This window comes from Sprattus sprattus (genome assembly GCF_963457725.1).
Source record: "Sprattus sprattus genome assembly, chromosome: 12".
Taxonomy (NCBI): Eukaryota; Metazoa; Chordata; class Actinopteri; order Clupeiformes; family Clupeidae; genus Sprattus; species Sprattus sprattus.
In genome coordinates this window covers 16373820-16394919 of record NC_137910.1, presented here as the reverse complement: position 1 = coordinate 16394919, position 21100 = coordinate 16373820, and the positions used below count along the sequence as shown (strand labels likewise).

The window sequence follows — 21100 nt, the reverse complement described above, 5'->3', positions numbered from 1 at the left end:
AGGATATGAATATTGTTTGGTCATAGTGGATATATTTTCAAAATGGCCTGAATGTTATCCAGTCAAGCATGCAAATGCCATATCAGTGGCTAAAGGCTTTAAGGAGAGATGTTGTGCCTAGATGGGGAGTTCCAAGAAACTAACCTCAGATAATGGAGCACATTTTGTCAACAAAAGTATTAAAATGCTGTCTGAGAAATTGCAAATGGACTTCAGAACCCATTGTGCATAACATCCACAAAGTGCAGATGCTGTGGAAAGAAATAATTCAATGTTGAAAGTAAAATTATAGTGTCAATGGGGATGGATTGGGTGACTGCACTTCCTTTAGCTCTTCTCTACCTCAGAGGCCGTTCATTTAAGATCAACAGGGCTTAGTCCTTTTGAAATTTTGACTGGACGTCCTCTGACGGCTCCAGGGTTTACTAATCCACCTAACTTAGAGGATGTAAATAAACAATGACTAGTTACATGCGAGGACTGATTGCTGCTCTGTCTTTTGTTTCTCAATAGGTGGCGTCGGTCCTTCCACAAAGTTTCCAAAGGAAATACCCAGTTGAGCCAGGAGCCTGGGTTCTGATCAAAGATTTAAGGAAGGACGAATTGGGATCAAGAGCGGTGGCGAGGACCGTTTGAAGTACTGTTACATCTACGACTGTGAGGAGGGCTGAAAGAGACACTTGGGTACATCTGTCACACTGCAGAGTGGTGAAAAATCTGGAACAATACATCAACTGAATTGGATTGGCAATAAGAAAGGATTGGTAAACAATCTTCAGGAGGCTAAAGAATACAGACGTCAGGATAGATTCATAAGTATCACTAGCACCACATCAAAGTATTTTTCTCAGTTTAGCTAGAAAACCGTTACAAGTTTGTTGTTTTTGTTTTCATTTTATTTGGACAGTTACCTGAGGAGGGTCTAAAACGACCCAAGTCAGCTCTGCTGTCGAAGACTAGATTAGGATTTATTTTTGAGTTTTTGAATAACTGAGAAAACACAAGATGTTGGTTTGGGTTTTGTTGATGTGTGGAACGAATAAAGTCTGTGTTTTAGCCTTCCATGCCAAAACAAGATTAAACTAGAGTCTGTGAAACCCTTTAACTTTAGGAATGTTTACGACCTGATAAGAGAGGGGGTCACATTGTTACCTGAGACTAGACTTGTCTGATAGAAGGTAGTTAGTGATTCGTGGATGCATCTTTGCCTTACTCTATGTGGTGAAACATTTGGTATGATCAATGTATTTTGGAAACCTAACAGAAGTGATTATATGTTTCAAGGTAGTCCCATGCCAACTGAAATGTATGAAGATGTTTTTTCATTCGAAGAAGTCCCAAATAATGAGAGAGGAAATATGGTAGTAACAGAAGTGTACAATGAGTCTGACCCTATTTTGAAAAAACCTGGTTTAAATGATAGATAGGCAATTGGAATTTCATGTTGTTATTTTATTTTCCATTAGTAGGCTAATTGTTATTTCTTTTATTTTCTATGTATAATATGGAGTTACATTTCAATAATTAGATAACTTGGAGGAAGTCATTTGTAACCATGTTTTGCTATTATGTGTGTTTAAGGCTAGTAATCAAATGTAATGATGATACATATAGTTTCTCTAGGTGTGGTACTATAGTACCACAAGGGGGGAATGTGGGATAAAAAAATATATGTTTCACATTTAATTAAGTAGGTTAGTATAGGATTCCATAGTATAACATAAATTGAATTGGTAACTTAGTGTGGCCATGTATTCTGCCTGACCTGTTGGGTAAGTTTTGATGAGCTAAGCTAGTTACTCAAGGCTTAGGGTAAGGGGATCCTTTGTCAATATTCTTATCTATAGTGGAGGACAAGGTGGCCACAGTGTAAGAGTAAGAGGGAGGGGTTTTAGGTATAAGAGCTCAGTTTGCCCAGAGACTGATGGGCATTGTTGTGGGACATTTCATGAACATGGATTGCTTGTAACAATGCTCCCGATATCGTTAATAAATCTGCAGTACCACTCCAGTTGTCTGTAAGTAATTTTGACCACAGTCTATTACCACACAACGCTAAAACACTAAATAAACGCTTAGTAAATGCATGATTATCACTGTGAGTGGGAGTATTTGTGTGTGTACATGCGAGGAGAGGGTATAGCATGTTTGCTTAAAATGCCCCTCCCATACAACTTGTATGCTGTATAATGTCTAGTATCTCTCACACCACAACTACATGGCGTTTAGTTTTATGTGACAAGATGATGTAACGATGAATAATGTGGTTAATATACCGTCACGGTCAAAACACAGGTTTATTTTATAATACTACATGAAATATTGTGATGCGGTTTTATATGCAGTGCGGTTTATAGACGGAAAATACCATATTCTCCCGAATGCCTCAGCCACACACCTGTGTATTACAGCATTTATGAAAACAATGATCAATTGATTTGAGTTGCACTGTTGTGTCCGGGTGGGGGCACGCATTTAAACAAGTTAGAGGTGTTGTAGATGCTATTAATGTAAACTGGTATCTATTAAAGGTGCATTGTGCAACAATTATGCTTCAGGATTAGGGTTAGGATAAGCAGTTTATCCTTAAAATAGGAGGGTCTATAGGCATATAACTGCGTTCTGTAGTTTTGCCTGCCGCAGCCCGCCGACCTGACTTGTTTCCTTTCTGCCGATCTAGTAAGTAGCTTATTTGCCGTCTTGCTTAGTCTTGTGTTGCACTTGCTTGACGTTTGACTGTGTAAGGACAGTCGTTGAGTAACTAGTTTGTCATAATGTCAAAGTCAGCACATTTCAAGAGATTTCGTTAGTTTTAGCTGCTAGCATACCTTTAGCGAATAGCTATTGATCCGTTGTGCTGCTTTAAGGTAGCCCTGGTTCAGCAGGAGGGCAGAGTGGAGTGAAGGCAGAGTCCATCAAAAGAGTCAAAAGTACAAGAGAGTGAACGTGGGGAGGACAGCCCCTTTATAGTTCCCCCATGACCTGAAGGATCATGGGAGCTGTAGTGACAATATCAATACACAACAAGCTCTAATTAGATATTTACAAAGCAGATACAACAAATAAGGAAACAACAGACAGGGACAATCACAGGACCTCCAGAACAAGAGTTAAATGGAGAAAATGCCCACTAAAGCAAAATAAAACAGCAACAACAACTAAATCTATTAATTTAAGAAGTGATCAATATAATCAATGATTTATTTCTCTCCTAAGGTAATCTTAGTCACTAGTTTATGGATGTAGTTCAGTGTGGATTGTCTTTGGGTTTATGTACCGGGTTCTGCACCAATCACTGGTTCTGTTACACTGTGAAGAGCAGGTGTCCAGAGAAAGTGGTGTGAGGATAGCTCAGATTATCCCACACACGTGCGCTGTCCTTCAGTAGCAGGTTCACCACATCTCCCACCTCCAGCAGCAGAGAAGCTCCATTGGAGGGGTTGACACTGTAGCTGGGCTGATGACACCATGCAGTGACGACAAGCTCACCATTTTTATGCAGAGAGATGACATTAGGGATGGAGGCATGACCATGGCCATGTAGGGCAAAATAAAAGTGGTAAACCCCTTTGACTGGAGCTGTGAAAACACCTGGATGGATTGAGAGAGAGAGAGGGAGAGGTAAAATGACACAAAATCAAAGCTTCCTATTCCTTGAGTAGCATACCATAGTTTAACAGCGTCTCCTTTCTACTTGATCTTCACATGCAAATTAACTCCATTCCTATTACTGTAACAGAGTCATAGTAACTCAATTCCTATTACTGAAACAGAGCCAAAGGTACAATTTAGAGTTCAGTTTTGTTGTAATGTTGGACATCCAAATATCCTGATTGGGTCGACCAATCAGAATCGAGAATTTCCGAATGGAGTACTAGTCTATCATTTTCACTTGATTTTATTCAATCTATAATTATTGTATTGTGCCTTTAGTTTGTGTACATTTTGATTACCTCTGTTTGTGTGAAGAATACAAAATAAAAAGTGCTGTGATTCATCATCTATCCACAAGAAGGCAACACAGAGATAACAGCCACAGAAAACAGGCTGATGCTATAATACCTGTATTTGGGTTGTAGGCGTTTCCAATGTTGGTGAAGATGTGTTTGTAGACCAGGGGAAATGCTGTGTTAAAGGGTCCTGTGTTTCCATGTCCAGATGCTACCAGTGAGGCCGAGAAAGACACCCTCCTCTCCTCTCTCTCCCTCCTCAGCTCCTGCACCTGAATCCCTGTTAGGTTCACACTGCCTCCTATAGCTCTCACAGCTGCTGCTTGCTCCTCCTGTTTCTCCTTCAGCTCCTTAATAACAGCTCTCTGCTCCTCCACTATCCTCTCACTGGCTCTCAGACTGCTCTCCATGGTCGCTGCTTTATTCTCACTTGCAGCGAGCCTCTCAGTCATTCTGGTCTCCAAGGCCTCCATTTGTGTCTTAGTGTGTCTGAGCTCCACTCTCTGCTCCGCTATCAGTGTGGTCATCTCTCTCAGCACAGTGTGGATGTCAGGCTGGCAGGTTTGTTGGGTGGAGGCTGTGGCAGCAGTTTCAGTTCTCTGTGCTGCACCCATAACCTCATTCTCTCTGGTCTCTGCTTCACCATAGTGGCCCTGGTGAGTGATGTCATTTTCACTGATGGTCTCTCCTCTGAGCTGCGTCTCAGCCAAACAGCAGCACAGCAGCACCAGTAGAGCTCCAGAAGGCTTCATGCTGAAACTAGACGATTCTTCTTCTCTTCTCGTCTCAATGTGCAGTGAGTGTTCTTGCTCTCAAATATATAGCCTGGTTGCATGTTACCAAGTGATGTCATTGGAACTTGCACATATTAATCAAACAAACAGAATCGTAAACGAGGGACATGTGAGGTGTAGTTCATGTTTATCTTTTCTTTTCTTTTTTTCAAGTAGTCTAAGGGCAGGGTTTTCTTATCGGTCATTATAGGGTGATGTCAGCATGAATCATATCTCACTGCCAGACAAACATCATAAGGAGCTGCAGTTTATGGTGCTCATTGATGTGCCACTCTGGCGATGGCCCCACTGCTGACTTCCACTGATCTCAGACTACAATGTGTGGATGTGTCATAAAATTCCATATTTACCTGCATATCCAGAGACTGGGATGACACAGTTTGTCAACTGTGCTTGTTATGTGCCTAATATTCTGTGTTTTAAGAAGATGTCCTGATCTGGTAGTCCAGTGTGCTTGTGTGGTTGCTCAAGGTCTCACTCTACAGGAACAGCCAAGTCAGTCAGAGGTGGTGGCATTATGCTCCTATTAGTGACACTGAATTCTAATCACAGTAGATAAATCACTACAAACAAATCACACACTTATTTCAGATGACCTCAGTCCCCTCCTTCAGCCTTCTACATGGGCCCACTGGCCAGCGTACTGCATTCGATTTGATGACAGCTGTCTTTTCATGAGGTCCCCAATTCAGTTGTCTTGTGTCTTGTGTTAGTGTGTTTTCTAAAAAGCAGCTCAAAGTCCAGGCTCAGGGTTGTGTGTTATTGGTGTTGTGTTTTATTGGTGTGTTATTGATGTTTTGTCAGCATGAATCATATCTCACTGCCAGACAAACACCTTCATCATCCTGAGGAAGAGGAGGAGCTGTAGTTAAGGGTGCTCATTGATATGCCGCTAGTCTTGTGTTAAGTAGTGTGTGTAGCTAATCTCCAGTACTCTCCTACAGTAGCTAATGTGTGTGTAACCAGTCCCCAGTCCTCCTCCTTACAGCAAGCAAATCCTGCTTCAGGGTCCAGGCACTGGGCTGTATTTTAGCTAACTATCGATTTAGCAGTTTTATGACTTAATGATTATAGTTTGATCACTGAGTAACTGAGGTCATGTTCCTGTCCCAGTATCGGGGCCCAGGGCAGAATTGTTGATATACTGATACTGAATCTCCTCTCTATGTTTATGTCCCTCTTTACAGTTAGTCTATCTCTGTACAGCTGAGCGGTTCCTCAGATTGATTACCAATGAGTTTGTTTCCTCCTCTGCAGTAGTAAAAACTTCAGTCAAGGTCAAACACGTGCCAGGTGCCAAGGGGTGTGACTCTGGGTGCTGCACACCAACCACTAAATGGATCATAACACTTCATCACTTAATGATGTTGTCACGCCAGTGCTGAGACCTGCTCCTGCCATGCCCCCTCCTGAATCAACACACCTGCCTCAGTCACTTTCCAAATAATAGACTGGGGCTGCCTGGTGAGGGAGAGGGTGGTGACGGTGTGGTTGTTGGCCTAGTACTCTCCCGTTGTTGCTCTGTTCAGCCATCCAGAAGTCGTCCTCAGGGCACAATAGTGTGTCAACCACCTAGTGAAGAGAAGTGTTGAGGGCACACCTCCCTTCTGTCAGGCTGGGGAAGAGCATCAGTGTCAGCACTAAACACTCAGGCTGGGAGGATGAAAGCACACTTGCCTTGTTTTAAATAAACCTAAAACATTGCATTGTTCTGTAGGCAGCTAGAAGATTATTGGCCTTACATCTCGTGTGTGTGTGTGTGTGTGTGTGTGTGTGTGTGTGTGTGTGTGTGTGTGTGTGTGTGTGTGTGTCTGTGTGTCTGTGTGTGTGTGTGTGTGTGAGAGAGACAGTCAGTGTGCATTCATATGGGTTATAGGCCACCCCCTCCCCAGAGCTTGTCTCTATTCTGTGTGTATTGTTCTCTAATGGATGTGGGCCTATATAAAAGTATTACTGTAAGGTTCAGAATGAGGTACATACATAGCAGATACAACAAGACTTTATTTTAGATTTGAAAATATTGTATGTATTACCAGTAAGCAATGTTACAAATAGTATAAAGTTAATCTGTGCCAACAGTTGTTTAATGTTTGAATCTTTACTTTAATTTGTATACAGACAGGTAGCCTACAACATGTGATGCAATATATGATGAGTTATGACATATGCTGCATGTGAAATGTTTACATCCCGCTACACTGTTCTGTTGAGGACTATTACTCAGCTGATCAATATTAAACAGACAGAAAACATCATGCAATCAAATCACCATAGAGTGTAGTTTGACAGAATGTCATCTGAAAAAACACAATGAAACCTAAGCACCCAATACAGCTAGCAAGCAGGCGTTCATAATCTAAATTCTAATTGAGTTTGTGTGTGTGTATGTGTGTGTTTTATCTCTTTTTTGTAATACAGTTTACACACTTCCTAATTAGTCAGCTGACTGACTGCAGTGTCTGTTAGACGGGGAACAGCAGGTGGCCTCTGAAGGTGCTGTGATGGTGTGCGTTATCATATATCCTATGATTGGCAGGCAGGAAAACATCCACCACATCTCCCACCTCCAACAACACACTGACACCATTAGATGCGTTTATGACTCCACTGTCAAGGTAGGTGTACGCCATTACAAGACTCTGCCTGTTCCTGCGGATAAATGATCCCAAATGAACAGAGTTGCCGTAACCAATGACGTAAAAACTGAAGGCATACACTCCCTTCACTGGAGCTGTGAAGATCCCTGAGTGAGAGAAGAACAGCAGGTCACACACACACACACACACACACACTACTGATGAAAAGCTTTACACATCTGATATGGTAAAATGACATGGACATTCACCTGTGTTGGAGTTGTACGCATTGCCAATGTTGGTAATAATGTGTTTGTAGACCAGGGTTGTTCCAGTATTGTAGGGTCCTGTGTATCTGCTATCTGTTGTTTCCAGTGAGACTGAAAAAGACACTTTTCTTTCTGGGGACAAAAAAGGTAAAGTTCTCCATGAGCTATGGATAGCAACACATTTAAAACGCAAATGCAAAGATGTATTTACATGGTCCCAGTTTAGTATCAATGTGTATGAAACCAGTTAAATTGATTTTGCAAAGTTAAGGTAAGGTCAGGGTTTAAAAGCTCTCTCTCACCACCCAGTGTCAAAGGCAAGTCTGCTAAAACTAACAGTTTACATAACCATTGACGCAATGTGAGTGTAACCCACCAATTGCCAATGTATACTAGAAACTTTTACCTGAACTGACATACACCCAAAGCCTCAGCCTTATAGTTAGTCTGGGCTTAATAGAGTAGATTTAAGTGACGGAAGTGCAGAATCAAATGAGATGTAGGAAGAGCAGGTGTTTTAGCATGCACAGTAACCAAGTCAAGTGTCAGTGTCAGAGATCAGTGTCAATACAAATGTGTAACAGCAAATTGACTACCTAATTGTTTACCTATTATTTTCAAACACACACATATATAATTGTCTAACTGCATTCTCTGTCTGCATATTGTTCATTTGATCCTCACTGTCTCTCAGTCTGCCCTCCATTTGTGTTTTAGTCTGGCCTCCCCGTTTTGCTCCTCTACTGTCTGAGGGAGGTGTATGGGGAGGATACAATTATATACCTTCATTCCTTTTCTGTAGATTCATCATTTCATCCTCACTGGCTCTCAGTCTGGTCTCCATGGCCTCGATTTGTGTCTTAGTGTGTCTGAGCTCCACTCTCTGCTCTGCCATCAGTGTGCTCATCTCTCTCAGCACACTGTGGATGTCAGGCTGGCTTTTCTCTTCGGTTGGGGCTGCAGCTGAAGCTTCATCCTGGAGATTTGTGCGTCCACTCTCTGCTGCAACCACAACCAGACCAGACCAGAGCAGCAGCAGCACAGCTCCAGGAGTCTTCATGTTCATGCTCAACACACACAGTTTTCACTCAGCTCTGGCTATAGGCTGTTCTCCAGTGTCAGCTCTGCGCTCTGTGGGGATAGTGTGCTTTGTCAACCCCATATATCAGAGGAGGCAGTGGAGAGGGAGGGACTCTTATCATGAGATGGGACTTTTGGGGAAAAACAGGATGTTACTGTTTATCCAGATTTCCACATGTTAGCTTGTTGATAATGCAGTCATGGTTGCTCTCTGGTTCAGATTTTCTTGTCATTTCTGTGTTTACGAGTGACTTAACAGCATGCTCATGCACACAAACACAAACAAACAAACACATCACACACACACACACACAAACACACACACACACACATACACACACACACACACACACACACACACACACACACACACAAACACACACACACACACATACTCTCACACACACAGACACTGCATGCATGCACATGCATACATCAAACTCACATGAACACACACACAGTAGGTCCACGCTTGACATTTCATCCTTATTTGTAGGAACTGTACTGATTTTTTTTACCTTTGAAGGTTTTTTTTTTTATGGTCACTGAAAGACAGAAATCCCATTCTGATCTGCTGGACAAATTCTCCAGGATCAGCTGTACCCACATGGTGTGTGTGCAAAGTCCACAAACTAATAATTAATCCATCTACATAATCTTCTTCTTATGCCTTTTGCTCCTCTTAGGCCATTGACAAATGTCCTCCATTTTGCTCGGTTGTTGGCAGTTCTTTCAACGTCGCCCCAGTTGAGTCCTTTCCCAGCCATTCTTGCCTGGACGTTTCATAAGAGCGTCTTCACCGCGTCTTAATGGTGCACGCAACATACTTTATTTTTTGTACTTTCATCAGGAACAGTGACATTTATATTAATTATTGTAAAACACCATGTCACAATCTGAAGTGGTTTAACTTGGCTGGCATATGTAGAAGTCAAACATTTCACTCACGTTCATTAAATTTGCCTTTGTCCGAAATCTTTGTTTTATTCCACAATTGCTGGTCTGCAGGGGCGGACTGGGGGGGAAAAGTGGCCCGGGAGTTACTGTCAGACCGGCCCACTCAATACACGGTGCGCGGCCCACTAAGTACACAGCGCATTGCCCACTCAATGGATCGCACGTATCGGTCAGTGGCCTACTGGGAAAAATACCCATACACTTAACATTATTTTGGTTGATTACAAAGAAATTACATCATATATGCTTGTTTTTTAATAACATTTGGATCCACCAATTTGCCTGGATGGACACATGGAATAAAATGATACTGGCTATTGTAACACTCCAAGGTAGGTATAGTTTGCAAGATGAATAGTATCAGATCAGATCAGATGGCTATCAGATCAGATGGTTATACGTATACAAAGCCTATTGGTTAGTACACTCAAAGCGTATTAGATAAATATACTTGAAATTAGTGCTGTCAAACTATGACAATATTTAATCGCAATTTTTTGTCTATTATAAATGTCCCTTCATTTATTTTGTATCCATTTATCCATGTTTTATTCCAGAATCATCTATCTAGATAACATATTAACATTGTTTATAATGTAGGCTAAGTGTTGTGAAACGCAAGCTTTACTTGGCCAATTCAACACCTTTAGATAACATATTAACAATCTAGATAACATATTAACATTGTTTATAATGTAAGTGTTGGTGTAACACAGAGATTTTAGCATAACAGACTAGCTGGTTAACTTATTTGACACAAGTTACAGTATTAGAAATGATAAGATTGCCCTATTTACAACTACCACCATGGATAGCTTGCTCATCGATTGTAAGCAAGTGACTACGGCTAACATGTTAAAATAGATAATCTCGATGTTGACAACAGCTTGCTTATTTTACCAGATCATAACGGTCTCAATTTAAGACATACCGTTAGCTAGGCTTGCTGTAGGGAACGTTACCTCATCTGTGAATAGCAAGCTAACATTTGGCAAGGTCAACGCCACATCTTACCTTATCACTGTCACCAGTCAGTGGTTTTCCAAATAAAATGTAGGCTAGAGTAATTGACATTTAATAACACCTAAAACTAAATCAGACTGACGGAAGAGATTGACAGAGGCAGCAGCAAGCTGTGCCTCATCCGTGTTAAGGGCTAGTAGGGCTGACTGCACACGTTAATACGGTTGCATGCCCTGGCTGATCGTGTTGCCAGTGACGTGCAGTCAGGGTAGGCAAGGTAGGCACTGCCTACCCTGACAAAATTCAAACGTAAAAATGTTTATTAAATAATTTTATTTAATAAACTTGTATTTGTATTTGTACCGAGTATTCTTGTGATTTATATATGCAATACATACGTTATTCCAATTGTTTAGACGTTACGATGACAATTGTATCAGTTACGCATAAACAAATACAAAAAAAACGGTAGAATAAGCAGTGCCTTTACTGTCCATTCATTTTGAACGGCAGCGAAAAACTCATGTCGCGCATGCGCACTTAGATTCTGTATTCTTTAATATGTACGTCGAAAGGCACAACTCTACTGTGCCTTTGCACGTAAATATGTTATGCCAGTAATCATCTACGTTACGTATCAAACATGGACCAATTAAAATTGAGATATTACTGGACATTTGCGCAGCTGACGTCATTACACCAGCTAAGCGTAATCCCCGCGAAAATCAAAGTAAAAATGACAACAGCGGTATCTACCGATATTGTGGAACTTAGACATTTCTCCAAACTCGACTTTAATAGAAAAAAGTAGTAACTAGCAAGAGGGAGGCCTATTCCAACACTAAATGAAATTCTGCAGAAAAAGGGACCAAAAATTGTCGTTTCAAACGGACTGGTATGACAAAAAAGATTGGCATTGTGGCTGTGCTAGTCAGGTGAGTTAGAAACTATTTTGAGCTTAATTTTGAAATGATAAGTGTGGGGTTGAATTAATGCCGACTGCAAGCCATTTGCTTTCATATTCAATTGAGCAGTGTGTGGTCTCATTGCTGCTGACTGACATACATAATTGGCCGCTGTGCGGGTGTGTCTGTGCGAGACTGAGAGTACGATATGTTATCGTGATTGGATTTTTTTTTTATACATCGATCGACCGTGCCTGTGTGCCGCACTTGTACCTACTGTTGTGACGTAGCCTATTAGCCTAAACAATAAATAAAGTAATCTGGCTTTCATAACTCAGTGCCTACCCTCGTACTGACTTCACCGCACGTCACTGCGTGTTGCGTGTATGTATGCAAATCCAAATGTAAGTATCCCAGAATCCTCTACCTCAATCGGCACAGCTGAGAACACTTCGGCTGTGTAAGAACCAATTTTCAGGTGTTCATTAATAACGTAGAGATATGTTCTTACGTTGAACTTCCGAAGTCCGTAAAACACATTTAAGAAGTAACGTAAAAAAAAAAAAAAAAAAAAAAAAATAGGTCACCATAGGTGTGAAGACAGATTACAAGTAGGAGTATAAAATTCAGTCAGTGCTACTCCTCATTTGCAGTTTTTAGAGAAAACTAGATTAACGTTGTCTACAGAAGTTAAATAATATATTGTACTGATATGCGCTGCGAGTGGGCCTGATGGCGGTGGGCCGGTTGATGATGATAATGGGCTGGTGTTTTGGGCCATCGGCCCACCGGGGATTTCCCCGGTATTCCCGATGGCCAGTCCGCCCCTGCTGGTCTGACAAAGTTGTATTTGTATGCAGCATTTGTAATGAAAATGCTGTTAGTGTCCATAACGTGTTTGTTTAGCAAAAACTGTTGAAAGAGTTCTTATCGCCATTGCATCTATCCAGTGCGCTCTAGTTCCAGGACATCTTTTTGGGCAAGTTCGAGAGGATCATGGTTGCGCCCTCGTGAAATGAATTTACTAATCTGTTTTTACAATGAAGAATTTGATATGTGACTGTGTATTGACATTGTTGGTCTAGCCCTGTATTAGCAATACAACTGGTACCATTTAAAGTTTGTTTAGTTTATATTTCCTGCTGACATAAGATCCCCCTGTGTTGTGGGCCTGTATGGGGATGTGCCAAGTAGGGGTGGGTTCAGCTGCCTGATAAAAGGGTTTTAGTTGTAAGGCAGCCGTATCTTTTTTGTTTAATTTATTCAATCAGTCTTTTTGTTTCTTTTTATCCTTCTTCCATTTTGCCTACTCTAAACCCCCTGGCGGTGGGTGAATCCATTACAAGCCACTGAATATTTGTCTCTATGCAGCCTTTTCTTGCCTACCCTAGAGACCCTCCACACTTTACCCTTGAGAGACATGACAGTTGTTCTAAAAAAAAATGTATTTGTCATTACATGTACATTTAATGCAAAATGGTGCAGCATGCGTTAGTATGTGATGAGTTATGAAATATGCCTCATGCTAAAAGTATACATTCCTCTCAGCTGTTCTGAGGACTAATTCACATCTGATTAATATTGAACAGATAACATCCTGCAGTCAAAAGTAGGGTTGGGTACCGAGAACCGGTACCAATACGGCACCGGTTCCATACAACCGATACCTACCCGGACCGAAATGCAACGCAGATTTCGGTGCTTCCTTTCGGTGCCTGGGAAATTTTTTTTTTTTTTTTTTTAATTTAAATTTTTATAATTTAACAAAACTAGCGATAGCTAACGAGATGTAACGTTAGTGGCGTAGATCTTTCTGAGTATGATCTGTATACTTTTTTGTGTTGCTAACAGATTTCGTGGGGCACATATAAAACTGCTCCATCTCCCAATGTAGACTCTCGCCTGTGTCGCTCACGCTGCATTCCGTATGGGACTAGTGGAAACGAGATTTGTGTTGAGTAGTTGCCATGGTAATGGGTTGACTTGCGTGTGGTTTCGGTTTCAAGATAAGTGTGGTTGTTCTAAGCAGAAGTTGGATACGCTTTATTAAACAGAGAGCTACCGTCTCATCCCAAGATATTCCTTCTCAATGTGAGTTCTTAAGAGAGCACTCGGACGCTACAATAACATTGCAACAGTCTGACAGCGAAGAGCAGGCAGCCTTGCACAGAGCAAGCACAAACAGAGCTAGCCATCAATGTCGAAAGGTAAACGATCAAAAGTGTGGCTGTATTTCGCACAAAAAGATTCAAACAACGCGACGTGCAGCATATGCAACAACAAACTCAAGAGGCTCTGAAGCTAAACTCTTAAAGGGGCAGTACACATTCACGAAACCAGTGGGTTTAAATAAATCCAAACTAATTAATATTTTTTTTACTCTGAAGGCAAACATGCTCATATTTCTGCAAAAGTATTACTGAAGTGTGAAGTGTGTGTACAGAGTGTGTTATGTATTTATTTATATTTATTTAAGTGTACTGTAAACAGTTGTTATAAGTTAATATATTGTTCATAGTTGAAGTTAAAAGGTTTGAAGCCAAGTGTTTTGTATTTATTTTTATTTATAGTATACCTTAAACAGTTAATATGTTGTTAAATTTGAAGAAAACTATTTGCCTTGGCAATAAATAAGCCTAATGTCTTTAATTAAAAAAAAAAAAAAAGTATCGGTTCTGGCACCGTTTAGGCACCGGTATCGTTTTAAAAGTATCGGTTATGTACCGGTATCGGAAAAAACCCAAACGATACCCATCCCTAGTCAAAAGCCTTATAACGGGGTTTGACACAGAAATTAAATGTGTCATGTGAACACAGCTAGCAAGCAGGCGTGGAAAATGTCATTTCTGTGTGTGTGTGTGTGTTTTATCTCTTTTTTGTAATACAGTTTACACACTTCCTAATTAGTCAGCTGACTGACTGCAGTGTCTGTTAGACGGGGAACAGCAGGTGACCTCTGAAGGTGCTGTGATGGTTTGCGTTATCTAATATCCTATGATTGGCAGGCAGGAAAACATCCACCACATCTCCCACCTCCAACAACACACTGACACCATTAGATGCATTTAAGGAGCCGGTGTCTGCTTCGGTGTACGCCATCACAAGGTTCTTCTCATTCCTGCGGAGAACTGCTCCCAACTCAATAGAGCCGCCAGCCCCATAGACGTAAACACTGAAGTCATACACTCCCTGTACCGGAGCTGTGAATAACCCTGAGTGAGTAAAGAACAGCCGGTCACACACCCACACACACACTACTGATGAAATGCTTTACACATCTGATGTGGTAAAATGACATGGACATTCACCTGTGTTGGAGTTGTACGCATTGCCAATGTTGGTAATAATGTGTTTGTAGACCAGGGTTGTTCCAGTATTGAAGGGTCCTGTGTATTTGTTTGTATTTGTTTCCAGTGAGACTGAAAAAGACACTTTTTTCTCTGGGGAGAATAAAGGTAAAGTTCTTCACGGGCTTTGAACAGTAGCACATTTAAACACCGCTGCACAGATTAATTTACAGGGTCCCAGTTTGGTCTCAAAGTGTATGAAACCAGTTAAATTACTTGTACGAGCAGAGTATAGAAAATAGCAAAGATAAAAGCTGATCTTGCCTAGATCGGGTAAGGTCAGGGTTTCAGAGCTCTTATCAGCCAATATAAAAAGCAAGTGTGCTAAAAGTATCAGGTAAAGTAACAGTTTACATAACCATTGACACAATGTGAGTATAACACACCAGTTGTCAATGTATACTAGAAACTTTTACATGAACTGACATGAACACACAGTTTCAATCTCATAGTTAGTTTGTTACTGGGCTTAATAGAGCAGTTTAAGTGCAGGATCAAATGGCATTTAGGATAAGATGGGATAAGATGTTTCAGTATGCACAGTAACTGACTAATTATCAGTGTCTATGTACATTTGTAACAGGAAAATTGACTACTTGTCTAACTGCATTCTCTATCTGCATATTGTTAATTTGATCCTCACTGGTTCTCAGTCTACCCTCCATTTGTGTCTTAGTGTATCTGGCCTCCCCGTTTTGCTCCTCTACAGTCTGAGGGAGGTGTATGGGGAGGATAGAACATCTTATTTACCTTCATTCCTTTTCTGTAGATTCATTACTTCATCCTCACTGGCTCTCAGTCTGGTCTCCATGGCATCGATTTTTGTGCTCATCTCTCTCAGCACACTGTGGATGTCAGGCTGGCTTTTCTCTTGGGTGGAGGCTGCAGCTGAAGCTTCATCCTGGAGATTTGTGCGTCCACTCTCTGCTGCAACCACAACCAGACCAGAGCAGAGCAGCAGCAGCACAGCTCCAGGAGTCTTCATGTTCATGCTCAACACACACAGCTTTTACTCAGCTCTGGCTATAGGCTGTTCTCCAGTGTCAGCTCTGCGCTCTGTGGGGATAGTGTGCTTTGTCAACCCCATATATCAGAGGGGGCAGTGGAGAGGGAGTGACTCTTATCATGAGATGGGACTTTTGGGGAAAAACAGGATGTTACTGTTTATCCAGATTTCCAGATGTTAGCTTGTTGATAATGCAGTCATGGTTGTTCTCTGGTTTAGATTTTCTTGTCATTTCTGTGTTTACGAGTGACTTTACAGCATGCTCACGCACACAAACAAACACACACACACACACAAACACACACACACAAACACACACACACGCACACACACACATACTCACACACACACAGACACTGCATGCATGCACATGCATACATCAAACTCACATGAACACACACACACAGTAGCTCCTCGCTTGACATTTCATCCTTATTTGTAGGAACTGTACTGATTTTTCTACCTTTGAAGGTTTATTTTTTTTATGGTGACTGAAAGACAGAAATCCCATTCTGATCTGCTGGACAAATTCTCCAGGATCAGCTGTACCCACATGGTGCGTGTGCAAAGTCCACAAACTAATAATAATTCCATCTACATAATCTTCTTCTTATGCCCTTTGCTCCTCTTAGGCCATTGACAAATGTCCTCCATTTTGCTCGGTTGTTGGCAGTTCTTTCAACGTCACCCCAGTTGAGTCCTTTCCCAGCCATTCTTGCCTGGACGTTTCATAAGAGCGTCTCCACCGCGTCTTAATGGCGCACGCAACATACTTTATTTTTTGTACTTTCATCAGGAACAGTGACATTTATATTAACTAGAAAATGCATTTCCTGAAGGAAATACCAGTGCATGAAATGCAAAAGTTAGGAAAGGAAGAAGAAAAAGAAGAGTGAAAGAAGGAAAGAAGAAAGGAAAGAAGAGTGGAAGAAGGAAAGAAGAAAGGAAAGAAGAAAGGACAGAAGAGTGAAGAAAGGAGAGAAGAGAGGATGAAGGAAAGAAGAGTGAAAGAAGGAAAGAAGAAAAGAAAGAAGAGTGAAGAAAGGAAAGAAGAAAAGAAAGAAGAGTAAAGAAAGGAAAGAAGAAAAGAAAGAAGAGTGAAGAAAGGAAAGAAGAGTGAAAGAAGGAAATAATAGTTGAAGAAGGAAAGAAGAAAGGAAAGAAGAGTGAAAGAAGGAAAGAAGAAAGGAGAGTGAAGAAAGGAAAGAAAAGTGAAAGAAGGAAAGAAGAGTGGAAGAAGGAAAGAAGAAAGGAAAGAAGAGTGGAAAAAGGAAAGAAGAGTGAACAAGAGTGAAAGAAAATATTGAAAAAAGGAGATACAAATGGAGTGAAGAAGAGAGATTGAGTGTGAGAGAAAGTAGACTGAGAGGGATAGAGAGAAAGATGGAGAGAAAAAAAAAGTAGAGAATGGAAGGTGTCTTTATGTTCCTAGTTACAGTTAAATTGAGAGGGACAGAGAAGAGGTTCCTTGGATTTGGCGCAGGTGTCAGTGAAGCAGGTGCAAGCCAGTTTAAAGACCCTATTATGATGTCATAATGGCCCAATGTAAGTCAATGGGAAAATTTAGATTCGTTTTTATTTAATATCTTAAAAAGTGTAAAGTTTAGAAAAGTGAAAAATACATAGCATAAGTGTCCTTTACAAGACCTACGCGACAAAGTTTGAATGAAGTTTCTACGTTAAGCGTTTCGGGCTGAATTAATTGCAGAAAAAGGTGAGAAGAATAAGAAGAATAAGAAGAAGAAGAAGCCTAGGAATAACAATACAGGGCATTTCATGCACTGTAATTATTGTAAAACACCACGTCACAATCTGAAGTGGTTTAACTTGGCTGGCATATGTAGAAGTAGATGTGAAACCGCGTCAAACATTTCACTCACGTTCATTAAATTTGCCTTTGTCGAAAATCGTCGTTTTATTCCACAATTGCTGGTCTGACAAAGTTGTGTTTGTATGCAGCATTTGTAAAGAAAATGCTGTTAGTGTCCATAACGTGTTTGTTTAGCAAAAACTGTTGAAAGAATTCTTGTCGCCATTGCATCTTACCAGTGCGCTCTAGTTCCAGGACGTCTTTTTGGGCAAGTTCAATTTACTAATCTGTTTTTACAATGAAGAATTTGATATGTGACTGTGTATTGACATTGTTGTGAAGCCCTGTATTAGCAATACAACTGGTACCATTTAGTTTGTTTAGTTTATATTTCCTGCTGACATAAGATCCCCCTGTGTTGTGGGCCTGTACCGGGATGTGCCAAGTAGGGGTGGGTTCAGCTGCCTGATAAAAGGGTTTTAGTTGTTAGGCGGCCGTATCTTTTTTGTTTAATTTATTCAATCAGTCTTTTTCTCTCTTTTTATCCTTCTTCCATTTTGCCTACACTGTTAACCCCAATTTTTTATGAAGTCTACTGTACTTAAACAATTTAATTACAATGCACTTAATTTTTTTTAGTTTTATGACATTACTACTAAATGTGGAGACACTTGCAGGTGTGTGCTGTCCAGAACTAAAGGACTTGCAGTGTTGTCCACATGTAAAAGACCAGGATCCAGGATGTTTGTGAGCATTATCTCTCTCTCTCTCTCTCTCTCTCTCTCTCTCTCTCTTTGTCTCGCTCTCTCTTTGTCTGTCTGTCTGTCTGTCTGTCTGTCTGTCTGTCTGTCTGTCTGTCTGTCTGTCTGTCTGTCTGTCTGTCTGTCTGTCTGTCTGTCTGTCTGTCTGTCTGTCTGTCTGTCTGTCCGTCCATCCGTCCATCCGTCCATCCGTCTGTCGGTTTGTCGGTCTGTCTGTGTGTCATTGGCTTTCAGCAGTAAAGGGGCTCAGGCTGTTGCTACACAGACACCCAAACCAGAACTGTGGCATCAATTAACACACAGTATTACACCATGTAGTGATGTTCTTGAGGTGTTGAGATAATCATTGGCTAAACATGCGTCAGACATGAATGAGGTCATTCCTAAAGATGCAGGGGAGAGTTACCTCTGTTGTCTTGGAAACCATACACAAATTATCATGTGACCCTAGATTTAGTTTGCCTTGTCATCTTGCTGTGGAAGGAAGAACCATGTGGATTAAGTGGTAAGCATATTTTCTCCCCAATTTTTTTTTTTCATAGTCAGAGTTTATTTTTTGGGCATACTAGGATTAATCAGTCTCACATCAAAAGTTCAAAAGCCCAAAAATATATCTTTAAAAAGTTATTTATCTGTTGAAAACATTATAGCACATATGTTAATTAACTTGCAGTGTGTAAAAACATGAGTGAATTAGCAAAAAGTTTGTTTTGGGGTCCTAGACTAGATACTGTGGGGCAGAGTCTTGGGGGTAAATTGGACTGGTGGTTCATCTTACCCCCTCTTGTCCAAACAGCTGTTAAGATGGTGAATCATTCATCCTCCTGAGCGCTCACAGCTAAAGCTTATGATTTATCTCCCTCTGCTGGTTTCTTAATGCAACAACATTTAGCTTTCTTTCTGTTCTCAGTGCTGAAGTCACATTCTAAATCTGTCACATGTGCAGTATTCGTTCTAAATATGTCACCTCTGCAGTATTTACTATCGAGTTTGAGCATCATGACACCTCAAAGCAATTTAAAACGTGAATGGTTGGAATTAAGCCCCTTGATAATGATGATGATGATTATTAGGGTGACGAAGAGGACAACATGAACACAGCAACCCAGTGGGGGGTCTGTGATCCAGAGACAATCAACCAAGAAGAAGAATATCCAGAAGAAGGTCTACGAAGCACTATAAGCGACTTCCATGGCCTGAACCCCCAAAGTGACGATGGCCAGGAAAACCTTCCTTTTTACAGGCAAAAACCTGATCAGAACCCAATGTTTTTTTTTTTTAACAATAAAAGGTGTGTGTGGGGGGGGGGGGGGGGGGGGGGGGGGGCACTGCCTGAGACTAGCAGTGGATCGCTAGAAAGAGTACAACATATTCAGGTAACATGCTGATCATTCATCCATACAACATGGTGCACCAGACAAGGACTATACAGTTTTAGCATTCATGCAGACATCAGACAAGGACTATACACATTAGCATTCATGCAGACATCATACAAGGACTATACATATTAGCATTCACACAGACATCAGACAAGGACTATACATATTAGCATTCACACAGACATCAGACAAGGACTATACATATTAGCATATTAGCATTCACACAGACATCAGACAAGGACTACATATTAGCATTCACACAGACATCAGACAAGGACTATACATATAAGCATTCATACAGACATCAGATAAGGACTATACATATAAGCATTCATACAGACATCAGACAATGACTATACATATAAGCATATTAGCATTCAAGCAAACACCAGACGAGGACTATACATTTCAGCATGCATACAGACATCAGCACACACACAGGTCTATAAATGCCAGTGGAAACAGGTGGGGAAGAGAGTAGCCAGCTCATGCCTATCTGCAGTGCAGCACTGGCACTGACCAGGGGATGGGGCGATGTGGGGGTGGGGGTGTGGTGGGGTTGCATTCCTGATGAGAGATGCTGACTAACGGTAGGATATAAAAGCACCTCTGTCAGGAGGGCTGGTGCACAACTTGCTGTCCACTACTGTCTACAGAGGCCATTTCCAAAGGTAAGTTACAGGGACATAAATAAAATAACGAGGTGTACTTTTAGACACTTCTATTTTTATTCTACGGATGCGTAATGTACTTGTAACTGCAAACTTTATAAATATCCTTTGCTTGTATAGTTACAGCTATTGGAGTTTAAGCACTCAGTGATTAGAATGATCAGATAATGATACATGCCTACATCCATATGGCTTACTGTAGTGTAAAGGTAAACTGCACATTTGTTGTTTTGTATATCTATCTTCACATGTCATTTTGTGGGATCCAATTTGTAGCCTAAGATATTGCTCCTGCAGGCCTGTCCTTATGCTGGGGTTGGTGCTCTTACCTGTTGTTTTCACTTGTTTCAACTTCATCGGTTTAAAGTGGTTAAACTTAAGCTTTTATTGTGCATAATGCAATCATTTTTTTTCGTTTTCGAACCTGGTAGTTAAGAATTACTCGATGTGTCGAACAACGAGGTTTGCCATTCAGAAATATTCCATCACCGAGAATATATTTGAGCCCAGGTCAAACTTTGCAACGGAAACTCCACTTTCATACTGCACGGAATCCGACAAATCCCTATAATGTCTCTGAATCTAAACAAACAAACTTCTAACACAGACTACACGGTATAACGAAACTG

General features: G+C 40.9%; 1 protein-coding gene across 1 annotated transcript; it reads right to left on the bottom strand.

The window, feature by feature from the left end:
• Positions 1-12939: 12939 nt before the first annotated feature.
• Positions 12940-15882, bottom strand: LOC308372948 (complement C1q-like protein 4). The gene is made up of 3 exons (XM_080848310.1): positions 15592-15882; positions 14803-14934; positions 12940-14706 (listed from the first exon to the last, which is right to left on the bottom strand). Exons 1-3 carry the CDS (start codon positions 15830-15832, stop codon positions 14426-14428), a joined length of 654 nt encoding a protein of 217 aa, XP_080704436.1. The 5' UTR covers positions 15833-15882; the 3' UTR covers positions 12940-14425.
• Between the last annotated feature and the right edge of the window lie 5218 nt (positions 15883-21100).